This window comes from Harpegnathos saltator, unplaced genomic scaffold, assembly GCF_003227715.2.
Source record: "Harpegnathos saltator strain DR-91 unplaced genomic scaffold, Hsal_v8.6 scaffold58, whole genome shotgun sequence".
Lineage (NCBI taxonomy): Eukaryota > Metazoa > Arthropoda > Insecta > Hymenoptera > Formicidae > Harpegnathos > Harpegnathos saltator.
In genome coordinates this window covers 1,396,880-1,412,764 of record NW_020230404.1, presented here as the reverse complement: position 1 = coordinate 1,412,764, position 15,885 = coordinate 1,396,880, and the positions used below count along the sequence as shown (strand labels likewise).

Sequence of the window (15,885 nt, the reverse complement as noted above, 5' to 3'; positions counted from 1 at the left end):
GGGAGCACTTTGCCGTGCGTTATCGGATTTTAAATTATTTATTTAAAAACAATTTCGCACTGTCAAAAATATGTGACTTTCCTCATCGGCAGTCAACATGGTTTACGTTTAAACATGGTATGTACCATGCAACAAGGTGCTATGTGAGTGTCCCCGCTCATTGCACGCTCATCACGTTTCGCATCGATACGTGGGGCGATTAATATGAAATTACCCGGAAAGGTAAACAACAATTTATCGCGTTGAAATGTATTTCTTTCTCGATATAGTCCCCTTCGATTATACTCTGACCAGCGCTGCTCGAAATAGCAATTTACATTGTTGACTTCGTTGTTGCTCGAAAATTTCTTTCCGGTGCTGGGTCATTCTCTCAGATTCGAAAATAAATGGAAATCGCATATAGCTGGCGAACAAGACGGATGAGGCAGCAATTCGAAGCCCAGCGCTCGCAAATTTCGGCCGTTGCACCAGCGGTAGCAGTTGTAGAGCTTGACTGACACATTATACCTTGGCGAGCTGTCAGCTCTTCACGTGCGATAATGAACCAGTATTTGACATTTATTCTTCCGGAGGTTGAAATTTGTCAATGACAGCAGCAATTTGATACTACCGCCGCTATCTATGCGTCGTTTCTGATACTTATCGATCGCTCTTCGTATTTCATCACGTCCAGCCGTCCGGATCCAAGTCCTCAGCACCCAGACCTCGTCCCGCGTAAATCGCACTTCGCAACGCCATCGCGGCTATTTCAATGACGCTTAACGATTTCACGGGAAGCACGATAAATTCCGACACCTCGGGGACACGCGCGCGACAAACGTGTGCCGGAAACCGCGACAACATCGAAGGAAAAAGAAAATATTCGGTTTCACGAACGGCTGCGCTTTTTACCTGAAAATTTGCCGGGCCTGGATCTTTCTCCCGATCGAAGCAGCATCGTAACGTCGCGCTGTTTATTCCTTAATTTAACATTCTCTATATCGTGTGAGATACGTGCGCTAACTTGTGCTAACATGAAATATTAGGCGTACAAATTAATTCTCGGCCCCTACCTTTCATCGATTACAGAACCTATTCAAATTGGAATATTTTTCTCGCTATGTAGTCATTTTGAAGTGCCATCTTTTAGCTTTAAGATGAGGTATAATACTTGATCCTACTGTGAACATAATCTGAAAAATCAGTTGCAGACGCGATATCATTCGAAAAACAACATTTGAGGCGCTGCCTTTTTTTCACATTTCAACTTAAAAAAAACGTGGCGAAAGAAATTATTTGTTCAGTTTGAAAACACTGTATCGTACAGCATGTGTAAAAAATGTTTCCAACAGTTTCGACAGGGAAATTTCAACCTTCAAGATAGTGAACGCCCTGGTCAACCAAAAAGAGTGGAAGACGAGAAGTTGCAGCAAATTTTGGACAAGAATCCTTACCAACTTGTCAGACCATCATTTCTAAGCTCTACCAACAACAGATGATCCGCGTGAACGACGTACTTGCAGAAAAAAGACCGTTTACTGGCAGTGTAAGAAAGACGGTGATACTGTTGTAGGATAATGCCCGGCCCTACATAGCAAAAAAGACTCTGGAAACCATTTCAGATTTAGGCTGGGAAATTCTCTCTCATACGGCGTATTCTCCATACTTGGCCCCTTCGGATTACCACCTACTTCGATTCTTACAGCACTACGTAACTGATTCTCAATTCAAGTCAGTTGAACAGCTCGAAAAAAGCCTCGATGAATTCACAGAATTAAAACCACCATCATTTTTCCGATTTGGAATCCGACAATTGCCTGAAAGATGGCAAAAATGTATAGAAAACGAAAGAAATTACTTTGAAGATTGAGTTTGTATTTATGTTTTTATAAATAAATATCAAAGTTGTCAAAGGTCAAAAAAGGCCGAGAATTAATTTGTACACCTAATATTATCTCGTAGCATGTACTCCTCTCTGGGAGTTGGATTCGATCGGCTTCGTGAGACACAAGCGACGGTAACGTAACACGTCTATTTTACGAGTGGGCGAGAAAATACAGTTAGTCCCGGAAAGCTATGATTTTTCAATAAGATTAATCATTTGTTTCCAATAACTGTAATAACTGCATTACCTGCAGAGTAACTACAATTGTATAGTTTCATAGACGCGCAGTTAGCAAAGGCGTTCGCTATTGTTTATTAGATTACGGATTAATCGGTACGAGTCAGGAATTATTTTTGATCGATATATAATATATATACATATGCGTGTATATATTTTTTCGAAAAAAAAAAACCGAAAGAGAGGATAAATAAAACTTTGCCGCACAGCTGGCTGTCGGACGAAGTCAGCCGTGATCCAGCACACCATATCGAAATTCTTTCGTTCGGTTCCTCGTGCAATCATCCGGCGGAAATTCCGCGAAATTCGCTATGTCCGGTTGAACAAGCACGGAGCGGAGACTCGAAATTCAAAAGCGTCGTCGATCTCACGACTGTTGCAAAATTCAACGAGTTACGTCATGGCGGTGTCTCGCATGCGTGCGCCCAAGTGATTCGCCGATGCGCAAGTTGGGAGTGAATACAGTTAGCTTAGATTAAATAAGATTAAGTTGAATTGCAGATGAGGCAAAAAAGACCGCAGCCGGCGTAAAATAAACGCGGGCGACGTTAACGTAACAAAATCCCACTCGCGCGCATAGAATTCGCAAAAACTTGCACGCACACAAACAGGAAATTCCGAAAAGTTAAAACGCGCGCACGTCGCTCAACGGCGTTTCTTCGCCGCCAAATCGCGGTCGGTCCGCCACAACTTTCGGCTCGCAGACAGCTCGCACGCGGCTGGACATTTCGCCCCCGGCTCCCCCGTCTCTCCCAAAAAAAGGCGCAAACTAGTCGTTTTCATCGAGATTGGCTTTCGGTGGGGACTGTAAACAGATAAAGTAATTAACACCGACCCTCTCCTCCCACTCCGCAGTTATCGTCGCACTCTGCAGAGCCGGAGCAGCGGAAGCGGGGCTGCATTTAGGATAATTGCTAGTGCAGCTCACGAAAGGCCGCACCAAACGTAAAAACGGTCATTCCGCTCGGTCGTGCAAAAACGCGCGTGCGAATTCGCAAATCGATCACCCACTCATACACAGAGACTTACACACACACACACACGCGCGCGCCCCCGCGCACGCGAGCGTGTGTATCCTGCATTCAGCGCTATGTATCTCGCCCTGGAATTGGAATGCCACACGGAGCGTATATCGCTGAGAAAAAATATGGGACGATCATTTTGGTTACGGCCCGTTAATTAATACATCCCTCCGAACAAAAGGATTTTCCTCCGAATCGATCTGCTAACAAAATATCCATTTGGGAGCGATCTTAAGGTTGGGAATGCCTTCCCAGGATTTCCTGGGATTTCACACTCTGTTATGGTATGTTTACACTTAAAATATTTTGTTGCGATTTCATTTTTGAACCTTTTTTTCTTCCGCTAAAGGGACTCGGGGTGACGATCGAAATGTTTGCGCAACTCTTCAAGCGACTCGTCTGATGCTGCATTTCTCATTTCATTTTAATGATTGAATGGATTTCGCAAAAGAGATCTCACGTTGTTTCCTGTTTGACTTTTCTTATCTCCTGTCGACTCGACGAAACATCCGTTCGCGAGAGAAAAGAAATTCACGGAATCCGCAGGATATCGCGAGATATCGGCGAGGACGTTAATTCCGGCTATATTTGCGCGATATTTTCGCGACGGCCCTCCGTCGGCCGCCACCCTTTTTTCTGATTAGACGCTTATCAGGCGCGCGATCAAAAAGGCGTTCTCGAATGAATGTGTTAGATTGGCAGGTACATCAGGGCAACCGTGGAGGGATCCAAGGATCCGTCGAGACGTAATTCCGTCTAATTGAATAGCAATTAGCAGTGACATCGTGCGGAATCAACCGCGTCGACCCTCCAACGCCCTTCGTCATTCCAATTTGCAATTCTCGCAGCTTCTCGCGCTGTTCCTGCAGCTTACTCTTCGACCCTGACGTCTCACGTAGTAACCCTTCGCCAAGGATACGACCAGACGTAGTCTGAAGACGGATATGAAGACGGAATTCGAATAACATGTTTACGCGACACCCGTCGTCTCCGAGATAATGACCCGCTTCGACTTCGGAGATCGCCGGCGTTCCAAACTGCGGAAGAGGAAAACGCGTACACTCTCTGCGTCTCTTTCCGTTCCTGGGGAACTTAACGACGAACTTGAGAACCTGGCTGGCTGTTGCTGACGACAAATGATGGAAGCTGCTGTTCTCGACATAGATTTTAGGACAGTTCTCCGCGAAATGTTACACCGCGTTCGCTGCACGAAACGCAATGAAGTTTCGCGAGGACGTGCAGCTTCGAAATGTAATAAGACTTCAACTTTGCGGGAGACTGCACGCCGAGAAATTATATATCCGGCATTAAAAAGACTCCCTTAAGGGACACAGAAATTATATCGGAGCTATCGATTTCCCCGCCGAGTCTCAAGTGACGTGTGCACCGTGCAAGAAAACAAGGGATTACATTACGGAGTAAAAATGTCGATATAAATTTTCCGTCATGCTCTCCCCCTGTTCTGCTCTCCCCCTCCTCCCCCCCTCTGCCGCTGCCGTTATTCATCTATCGATTTAGTATCTGGTGGTATCATAAACAAAGTGGAAAAAAAATAGGATAACCGAAATCCGTGGCCGACGCTCCCAGCGCGTTAAATAACGATGGTCCCTTCCCGCGATAGGAAACGCCGGCAGGATATAGGAAAGATTTTCTTAGGAGGTGGGGTACGTATGTGCAGGAAATAGGATTCCTTGTCGACGACAGGAGCGTGATCGGTGTATCGAATTCGGCGGTGTAGCCTCCGATTACAAGGATGCGAACGTGCCCGTCGAGAAGTTTCGTCGACGAAGCGACGATGGGAACAGGAGATGGAGGAGGAGGAGGAGGAGGAGGAGGAGGAGGAGGAGAAGAAGCAAGGTGGATGAATGTGGTCTAAGAAAGTTTGAGAATGGCAAGGACGAGAAGAAGCTTGGGGATGGTAGTGAGCGATGGGGGATCGAGGGGGACGAGAAAATACGCCACGGCGTTAACGGGCCGCTTAATGGATTAGGAGGAAGTAAACACTGTCAAAGAGAAGAAATTAACGGGAAGTTGGTGGCCGATAATCCTCCTTCCGTTCGCGGCCCTGCCGGATCTGCCGGTACCGCCAGATATTCGGATTTCCCGTTCCGAGTGTTTGCTCGCAATGAAAATAATTCCTTAGTGCGCCAATAGTAATTTACCGAGGACAACGGCTTGTTTCAATTGCTTAATGGCAGCGATTGGACGACGCGGGATGTGACGAGCGTATTCGCACGCTGAAACCCAAAGGGCTGACCTGATTTCATATTCCGCATACGTAATGCGCGCGATCGACGCAAAGAGCAAAGGAAATTCTTGGCTTCTGAAAGATCAGAGATCCGGGAAATTGAAGATGGAGGAGTCCGAGGATCCTCGTCATCGCGCGACGTCTCAGCGGACATGCGAGTCCAGAGTTCAGCGTTCACGAGCGATACGACGATTTGAGCAATTGTGAGGGTGTCAAGGGTTTCGACGAATGTGACTCTTGCGGCACCGGTATCAAACTAAGATGAATGAACTCCCGGATCGTTAGTATTTCGAAAGCCAGTCACCCGGTTGAGTTTGAGATCGATATTAAGATAGCGGCGAGTGCAATTGTGCATAAATTCGAGGGATCGGGATCTCATGAATTCAGGCCGTGATAGAGAGGGAGAATCTCTTGATAAAATATTATAACCGCAGTGGGCGGCTACCAACCGCTTTTCAGGACGAACTTCCTCGTGATCGCACGTCGGCACGAAAGCGGCGGCAACACGTCACTCGTCCATCCATTCGTTTCTGACCTGTAATAAGGGTTATAAAGCGGATAGCGGGACGTTCAGTTACCAATCATAAAATAATCATCGCCCGCGGCCAGCGGTTACCTCTGCACCGAAGATATCATCGCTTTCTCGGGGAATTTGCGGAATAAATGAGAGAGGCAAAATGGAAGGCTGACGGTGCGGCGGATGAGGAGGGTGGGACGAAGGAAAGGTCGCTACGTAGGCGATGGTAACCGTGGTAGATAGCGGGAGATAAGTCGTGTAAAAGATACAGGAAATCTGCGACGATACGCGAGAGGGCGGGCGAGCGAGGCGGGAGGTCGAGAAAAGGTGGCGGAGGAAAGAGGTGAGCGATAGGGAAGCTCCGTGAAGGAAATACAGCGGAAGGAGTGACACCGGTGCCGTGAGAGATAGCGGAGAGACGCGGGAGAGCGTTGAAAAAGCTCAGGAGACAAATCTACCTCGTAGAAGGCGGCGGCGGCGGCAGCGGCGGCGGCAGCGGCGGCGATGGCGGCGACGACGGCGGTGGGGGCGGGGCGGAGGCGTCGGAGACGAAGGGGGCTTGAGAAATAGTCGCGAAAGAATTTCTTATTAGATTGAAAATTCAAATAAACTCACAGTGACGTCGGTTGCATCGATTCTCGAAGCTCCTACTGTATCCCGATCGCTCGAATCGGGTCACTGGAGGACAGATATCTTGGCCGGGATAGCTCCTGGGAACGTGACGCGCATCGCGATGCGCGTTATTTGCGCTCATAAAGAGAGGCAGGTCAGGAAGAGAGCATAAGCGAGATGGCGGGTAGCCTCGACGGGTGGCGGGTAAAAATATCGGGGAGCCCGGCAAGAGTCAAAAAATCTGATCGTGTTGTAAATGATCGGATGGACTTTTTACAACGACTCCCAGTGTATTTAGAGCAATGTAGCGTAAATTGTTCTTGAGATAAATCTGCATATATGCTGTAGTGCACGTGATGGATCTAAATATAGTGCGGCATGCGTCATAAAAAGCCTCCATTGGAAAACACTTTGCCAATGTCGACAGGTGCCGCGGCGAAAAAAATTCATGGAAGTTTGTCAGAAAAGGCCGCGCATCAGCGCCTTAAGCGGCGTCTGTATTTTCAGGGCGGAAGTGCGAGCGCATCTGCCGCCGCGCTGCCGATCTTCCAAATCGCTGTCTTCTATCGTTATCACGAGACGCCTCGGACACCGTGCTACATACGTCGACATCGCGAGAAAATCCCGGGTTTGTCACGGGAAAAATGACTTTCCAACAAGCGCTCACGCGATCTTGCCCAAACGTCTGTCGGAGCCGAAATTTTCCGAGCAATTTTTTTCCCCTCCCCGCGACGCGGTGCCTGCCGTTTCCCGAGGAGATTGCGAGAGCTCCGAAAATCCAAATTTTTAAAATCACCCGCGCCCTGATTAAATAGCGCGATTAGCCGGGCGAATACGAGCGACAGCCATTATTCTTGGACGTTGCATATTAAATCACAATTCATGTCTAATCGCCGCGGCGTCCCTCCTATTCAAATCACGGTTCTGCGTTCGTCGATTTCCCGGGGAACTGGAACGGCAGAGGGAGAGAAGAGACAAACGGAGGAGCAAGAATCGGCAGCAATTAGTTTGGCATCGGCGACTCGCGCGCGGACCTCTGACCCGAATTCCTGCGCATCCTTATTAGCTCAGGCTCGGTCCCTTCGTCCTTCCGTAATAATCGCCCGCTACTTTTTCCGCCTGTCGGCTCGCATACAAATCAGCTCTCGCGCGTGTATGTATATATGCACGGCATATTCAATTTAATGAGACAATTTAATCTTCTCTCTCTCTCTCTCTCTCTCTCTCTCTCTCTTTCTTTCTCTCTCTCTCTTTCTCTCTCTCTCTCTCACGATTTCGGACGATTGCGATCGAAAAGTGATACGCTTTTTATTTCTCCGGCATTGTTTGCTCGCGACTCACATGTTATACAATCCCGGCAAAAGTCGCGTTTGTTCATCTGCAATATCGTCGAAAGTGCTTCCGGTAGACTCATTAGCAAATCGCGCTTTGAGTTAAGTGGAATTTAGCACGCGAACAACAACTGTAGCTCGCGCGCGCGATGCATCTCCTCGCGGCAGCTAACTAACTATAATACTAATCGGATTGCCGAGACGAAATCTCCGTGTCTAGATGTAGAATTTCTGTTGGAGGATTGTAATTCGTTCCGAACGCGCCGTATATCGTCGCGCGGTGAGTACTTAGAATTACGTCAGGCATATATAATATTTCGAATACATATATCGAATATGTAGAGAACGGTATTTTACAACATTTAATTTGCTCGATGTCTCATCGTAACGCAGTTAGATTGGAAAAAGATTTATACGCGCGATTAATCTCCAAGAGCCTGCATAAATCCTAAGTACACTGTATCTACCGAAGCGGTTAAATTCAGTCGCGGTTACGTCATTGCGTCTGTTAAACGTGAGGAATATCGCTAATGCGCCGCAAACGGTAAAATTCCGCCTGGCGACTACGGAAGCTATCACGCGACGGCCAATAAAAACTTCACGTGCAACGGTAATCTGGAACGTATGGTGACGGGGCCGTTGGTTGTGTAAAAATTCATGAACGTCCACCAGACGTTCGTGTACCCGTTCGAGCGCGCCATGAATGAAAGAGAGCCGATGGCCTAATCAAACTAAAAAATTCAACGCTGTGTTCACGTCGATTCTTCTCTCCTTCTTGTTCTATTCGCTCGCCTTATCTCGCTTATGCACGCAAGATGCTGGAGATCGCTTTCAAATTCGCTTTCCCGATGAAACTTTAATCAAACATCAGCTTCTACGTTCTTCTAATCTCTATATTATCAGATATTTTAACGTTTAAATGAAATACATTAAAATTTTGTTTCAACAGAATCCACAATGTGAAGCTGAATGAGCAACCAACGTTTGTTCGCTATTTATATTTAAGGTAATTCGTTCGCATAACATAGTCTGCGTATGATTCAGCAGGTAATTTCTCCAGAAACTGCGAGCGATTTTACCTTTCAATCCTGAAGCCGGAAAAAAATTGTACTCAGTTTTTCAGCACCCTGTATTTTTGTCCTTTTACCACACCTCCATTCGTGTTGTCGCTCCTTCTCCGTTTATTTCCTCTTTTGTCTCTTTCTCTCCTCCCTTCCTTCGTTCCTCTTGCTCGCTTTCTTTCTCTGACAGTCCACTCCTGCGAGCAGCAGCAAATCAAACGTCACTGACGTGCATCGCAATAATTCACGAACTGTACGAAGGGAGAACACGAAATCCTCGACAGCAATCGCTATCGACGTCACCTGGCTGCTTTCCTTCTGCCCGCCGTGCCGAGTCAGATTGTCAGACATATACGGTGTCCTAGATCAATCGTATTTCCTTTGACCGGCGAATTCCTTCGGTGGCTTTCAATTAAATTTTGCCGCAATAAATTTCACCCCACTCCCTTATTTATTTCCCTACAAAAGCGAATGCGGAAATTTATGGACAGATCACACAATAACACATTCGAATATATTTGTCGAATTGACAATGGTGACATACTCTCCCCTCTTCTCTCTCTCTCTCTCTCTCTCTCTCTCTCTCTCACTTTTCCCTCAAGTGCAATCCACATGTTGTATTCAATCTCCAGGAGAGTAAGAACAGACTCAGAAAAGTGGTGGACGCGCAAATTCGTTTTTCCGTACACCGGCAAGAGGCTGGCCCCGTATTTCCGTTCGGTAATCGAACGAGTTGCGCGTGCGGTAAGGTCCGTATCCTTTCAAAGGATTCGCGAATATTAAACGAGTTGCCGCGAACCGTGAATCAAAGCGGGGGCTCCTCCTTTGAGAGCTCTTGCGCGCGATTCGGCGCGCTCCAGACAATTTTGCATCTCTTACGAAACTGCGATAGCAAAACAAGCGCCCGGCGGAATCAGCGAAACAGACACGTAAGCAAATAAACTGTATATGAGATCCCGGCCGCGGCGAGCCGATTATATTCCTCTGGCAGTTCGCGAGCGCGCATCGGCATCGCTAGAATCGAATCCCGGCGTAAGTTTGTTAAGTTCGCGGACAAGTTGGGAGAATAAAACAATTTGCGAGGAAAGTATCTGGGAAAGTGGGAAGAGTATCAGCGTGATATTCAGCGGAGCTCTGGTTCCGAAGTGCGGAGTATTGCAAAACCGCGAGTGCTGATTTATATGACGATCGACCATACTGGAATTCCAATCTTCTCGAATTTCCGAGAATTTTCGGACTTCCCGGGAAACCGTTGAATTTTTGCGTTCCATGAATACCTGTGTGCAACCTCCTCCCCCTGTCTCTTTCTCTGTCTCCCTCTCTCAGACACACACTCTGTCCTCAATTACGTCGGAAAGTACGACACTTTGAAGGGAAAGGTGCATTGAAGGGTCTCTGGGGTCAGTGAACCCGCTTCCTTGACGTTGAAATATCGACCACAGACATTCAGCATTTCCGGTGCCTATTTTAATATTGTTTGGCCGATGTCGGGCTAGTTGCATGCCTCGTCGCAACGTAACAAGATCACCCGTGGACCGGCAGCTGCAGCTGCAACTGCATCCGAGCCATCGGAAACAGATTATCGTGCAAAACTTGAGACTGCGGATTACTGAGGACACGATATTCAGCTTGTCGCTAATATGTCATTCCGTTGGCATTATAGCCCTTTCATTCTCTAGCGATTTACGCTGATATACGTTACAACCCGGGTCTCCCGACGTCGTGCTAATGCGTACACTTATTACCCGAAGCGTTTGAACAATCATTCACGTCTGCGTTAAAGCGTGTGTTTTAAGCAAAGCTTAAGCGTAATTGCAAAAATCGCCGGTGGATGTTTCTCGTCGACAACTGGCAGAATTCCCCGCTGACGTTTCCAGACTCGTCATTACCTTTCGAGGAACGCAGTTTTACAAAGCAACGAGTTACTTCGTAAAAATTTTACCGGCATTTTCCGCGCAACCTTCATTATTATTTAATCACTTTTATATTTCGCACATTTTCAGCGTCCCCATCGTGCGAACGATAGCTGCGCAACATTTCTATCTTTATCGAGCATCTATCTCTCCCTCTCTCTCTCTCTCTCTCTCTTTCTCTCTCACTACATGTCGCGCTGAACGACTGTTGCAGGAATGAAACCGAAGATGAAGAATCACTACAGGGCGCATCAGCTGTCGGTCTGGCTGCGCCTCGTCCCGGAGCTTCATCGCGCTGGAATGGAGGATGTCGATTCTAGGCATAACCTGTTCCGCGGCCACAGTGACCCCAGCCTATACGACGGCTCCGTGCGGCCGGATCCTCTCAGCAGAATCAGCGAAGAGTTCAAGAGGAAGAACCTCAGCACGGAGCCGCCTACCACGACGGATTACAGCATGACGACGTGCGTCAGCCTCATTCAGAGCACCAATCTTCAAAACGTTCATAACGCCAGCACCGACACTTTAGCCAGCTTGGACGCAGCTGGGTAATTATCTCCAGCTTTCCAGTGATCATTTGCTCGTCACTCGAAAATATCGCTCGAAAATACCCGCTGCGAATTTCATGTTTCGTTTGATTTCGTCTTTCGGGAACTCCGGAAACTAACGACCATTAATTTTGCGGAGTACATTTCTCCTGTATCATCGAAGCTTCCCAATGAGTATATTGCTCCCTGCGGAATTCATTTTGTTCTTGAGCGTGCAACTCGCACAGTCCTCGCAGAATTTAAGCGTGTACTAATGGACTTCTTTGTGTTCGCAGCTACGCGGCATATTCTACAGCTTTGAGCGTGACAATCGCGATCGGCTGCAGCCTGTTGATCTTGAACGTCCTAATTTTCGCCGGCGTCTATTATCAGAGGGATAAAACGCGGCTCGAGGTGAAGAGTCTTCAGCAGCAGCAGTTGTTAAATCAACAATGCGGCCCTCGCGGCTTCACCGAGCTGAAACAACCACCGCCGCCGCATTCTCACTATGCCGGTGGGGGTCAAGTGATCGTCGACGTTGAGAATGAAATGTTAAGAAGGTGCAGAAACATTTCTTACTTATCCGCTCTGTTTTGCGTAATATTCAGTCAAGTCGATAAGATTAAAAAGCCTGAAGGGAACGTCGGGCAAATATACCTCCTTGCGGCGAATCCACTAAAAAGAGAATTTCGCTCTGACTAAGACTAACTCCGCTTAATAAAGGCACCTCGTAGCTGTATTTATTTTCTCTCGCACGACGAATTTCTCGAATAATTCCATTGTTACAGGAACGTGATGAAAGGAGGTCCTAATGATCCGAACGCCCCTTTCCAAAGCCAAGGAACCCACACGCTGCCTCACCAGCATCATTATCAGAAGCAGCATCAACAGCAGCATGCCACCCTCCCTCGAGCCTCAGTCATCCAAGACATTAACACGCAAACTCAAGTAAATAACTCGCAATTTGCGCTACTCTTGCCTAATCATGAAAAAAAAGATAATAACGAGAGAATTATTCAGAAAATTATTAGATTGAACAGAGAGAATTATTTTAATGAGAAAATTATTATTGTATTATTATAATATTGATTTCATTTTATCCGTTTTGAATAATTTCACATGCATATAGTTATTGCATTTATTCCAATATTATTCCTGTAAATATTGTGGCACACAACGAAACAAAAAATGGCTACTCGGGATTAACAGTGTTCGTTCGATATTCGCGCGCGTAATATTTCCCTAATAAAACGCGGCGCGCCATGGTCTTTTAAACTTTTCCTGCTTAGAAATTTAGTATCTGAGTAAGGTATGACGTAATCAGAATTATGATCATAAAGTATCTCCGGAGAGCGCCACTACTGCTCCGCGTATATTTTATCTGGCCGCTTTAAAATTCTAGGGAAACTTCTTTAATAGAATTACGAATTGAACTTTTTTAAAAAGCTTCGCGTGAAACTCTTTTTTACTCGGAAACGGGTAATAGCGCTATCGGCAGTAAATATTTTATTATCAGTCGTCGTGAGTTCGCGCGCGCGCGCGTACACACAGAATAATGTATTATATTGCGAGCGCGCCAAGTAACAGACGAGCAACTTTATCGAGTTTCAAAGCGATTCGGATTTTAAGTTTCTCGATTTTAATTTTTTTCTTGGGGCGCCAACGCTGTGGCGCGCGCGAGGCGATGCGCCGAAGTAATGCATAGCTGTAAAGTTGGATATGCATCCGTGCGTGAGAAAAATTATTCGCCTGCGAGTTCGTGCCTAAAGTAAATCTTCCGAAATACGTTTGAAACGCCCTTTCGTTCCGCGCGGCATCCGCATGATGACAACAGACGACTGTTGAATGGAGTGCCTTCGCTCGAAAATCGCGTCAATTGTGGAAACTTGAGAAAGTGCTCCTCCATATTCTACAAAGCCACTTCTGAGCGAACTACTCATTTCTTGCCCCTCTCTCTGTCCGTTTTCCAGGGTCCTCCGAACGGATCCATCCACTTGACGGTGCCACGAGCTCCTCCGCCACCCAGAGCGAAGAGTCCGCCGGAGAACCAGCCCCTGCTGCAGAACGCGACCGTGTCGAGTCGCGTGTCGCAGGCGGCGATGAGCGAGATGCGAGTGTGATGCTTGGACCCCCCTCCGAAGCCAGTCGTTCCGGATGTCCTCACGGCGTCGACCTTGCTCTAGGCGGCTCGCCACGGGCCTGCTGAAGCGGACCCTCAAAGGGCCATCGCTTGTTCAGCGGACCGACGTGGGATATCCCGAGGAACGCGAGCTCCGGACGAACGGAGGGGGGTGCTGGAGATGGTTTTCTCATTGCCGAGGAGTCGAAATCGCGTCTACCGAACACTAAGCGAGCGAGAGAGAAAGAGAGAGAAAGAGAGAGTGTGTGTATGCGTGTGTGTGTGTGTGAGAGAGAGAGAAAGGGGAACGGAGACAAGGGTGCCATAGAAGTGCGCTGTCGTGAATTCAGAGCTGCGAGGATCGTACGATGAAGCAGTGAAACGCGACTTAAGGACATGTGATTTCCTTCGCTTTTTCTCTGAAGACTGTCTTGCGCACGACCTTTGTGAATTCTTGTACCTAGATTTTCCAATTCCACGACACGGAGAATATAGGATGCGCTTTTACACCGAGGTAAAAAGAGAAGTGGAGTTTAAAACTGCACTCTCGTAGAATGGTAAAACGCTCTTAATTTTCACGTGACCGAAGAGGTCGGTGAAAAGAAGAAAAGAGCGGCCCGCTGCCATTTTGAGCGAAGGTACCACGGAAAAAGGATTCTCGGTCACGATAATCAGCGGTCGAAGTCGCGACAAACGATAAAATCAAAAGAGGACTGACCGACGGCGCCGCGCTCGAAGCTCTCGACTCGCAATAATCGGTAGACGTCGATGAATATTTGCCAAGTCAAATATCAAAGGAGGTACATGGCGAGTCAAGACGCGCTCGTCCCGAAGCGATCGAAAGCTTAATCAAATTCTGCGCGAAGGAGTCAAACACGCGACACGTTCCGCATAGTTAGTCGATAATGAGAGAGAGAGAGAGAGAGAGAGAGAGAGAGAGAGAGAGAGAGAGAGAGAGAGAGAGAGAGAGAGAGAGAGAGAGAGAGAGAGAGAGAGAGAGAGAGAGAGAGAGAGAGAGGAAGGAAGAAAGAGGGAAAAGGAAAACAGAAACTCTCTAGTCGTTAGAGGAGATGACGCGAATGAGTGATAGTGGGTGGCTCAATACGAATCAGCGGCGGCGAAACATGTGTAAAAATGAAATACTAGCCACTACGATGTTAGATGTTCCTTGTACATAACGTGAATTTATACCATAAGGACGCCAAAGTTTGCTACTTTGTAAGAGAACGGTATTTGCATTATTACGCGTATCTCTTTCATTCGTATGTCTCTCGGTTGATATATCGACGTCCACGCGTGACGTCACATTGTACGAGTGTGTGGGAGAAATTTCGGGAGCATAATGAGCGAGCTTATTCATCGACAACACCGATATTACGCTTCTCTGAGTTTTCGGAGCTTCCTTCACCTTCGAGTCCTCAGATCAACGGTATTTCGCGAGATCTCGTGATATCTGCCCACGGGCTCGTTTTTCTTCCCTTTTGTTTTTCCATTCTCTATTCTTAGATCCTATGAGAATGTTACTTTCTGCGTAGCAAACGCATTCACACGGCATTCACAGAGCGCTCGAGTTCCGCGTTCGTAATCGCACCACGTGAATCGAAATTAACTGACTGACGCGAAAGGATTCCGTCGATGAGAGCGATGTCGCTCATTAACGTTGCTCTAATTAATACCGACTGCCATGCAGGGCGGCTTCGCTGCGTGGATGTGTGTATTGCACGTATTGAGTTATGATATACGATACGCACATAATATGATCTTCGTATCCTCTCCATGTACACGTATTCGCGCATGTGTGTTATATATATATGAAGGGTGACCGAACGGTTCTCGAATAATTTTCCCCGCGGATCTCTCTCTCGTTTTCGCGTATCGCTTCCTTCTTTCTCTCGCAACGCGATCTCTTACCGTTCGATGTAAACTGAGAGTCTGTGTACAAAATACGACGCGAGCGCTGCCGCCGCATCGATCTCTTTGTCCGCATCTCCCGCGCTTCTTTTGAATTCTTCACATTTTTCACCAAGTGGTCATCCTTGTTATATAGAGTGTTTCACACTCGGCGTACTGTTCGCGACAGCCCGATCCCCTTCAGAATTGTCATTCCCGTCGCAAGACACGACGAAACGTTGTCTTCACATCATCTGGTGTCGATTCTTCAAAGTTTGACTTCCATCGGATACACCGTGTACGTGATTACATTTTTTGTATAAATATACATATACGTACGTATAAGTGTAAAATAAAGACTAACGTAAATCTGTTATGCGTAATACACTGCCACAAGACTATAGAGAATTAACGAGGAGATCTCACGAGACCTGCGATTCTTTTCATCTTTTACGGGATAACTACTTCGAGCGATTTTGCAAGATAAATTCATATATTTATTTAAACGTATCAATCACATAGATATATATACATATACACGTAT

General features: G+C 47.0%; 1 protein-coding gene across 1 annotated transcript in view; it reads left to right on the top strand.

Annotated features, from left to right (window-relative positions):
- The window catches only part of NLG-4 (neuroligin 4), a 248,452-nt gene extending 234,052 nt beyond the window's left edge, over positions 1 to 14,400 (top strand). Inside the window, exons 11-14 of the mRNA XM_011141664.3 lie at positions 11,020 to 11,353; positions 11,629 to 11,892; positions 12,121 to 12,280; positions 13,303 to 14,400. Coding sequence (XP_011139966.1) covers positions 11,020 to 11,353; positions 11,629 to 11,892; positions 12,121 to 12,280; positions 13,303 to 13,452 — 908 coding nt within the window. The 3' untranslated portion in view covers positions 13,453 to 14,400. The remainder of the gene's footprint in view (positions 1 to 11,019; positions 11,354 to 11,628; positions 11,893 to 12,120; positions 12,281 to 13,302) is intronic.
- The last annotated feature ends 1,485 nt before the right edge of the window (positions 14,401 to 15,885 follow it).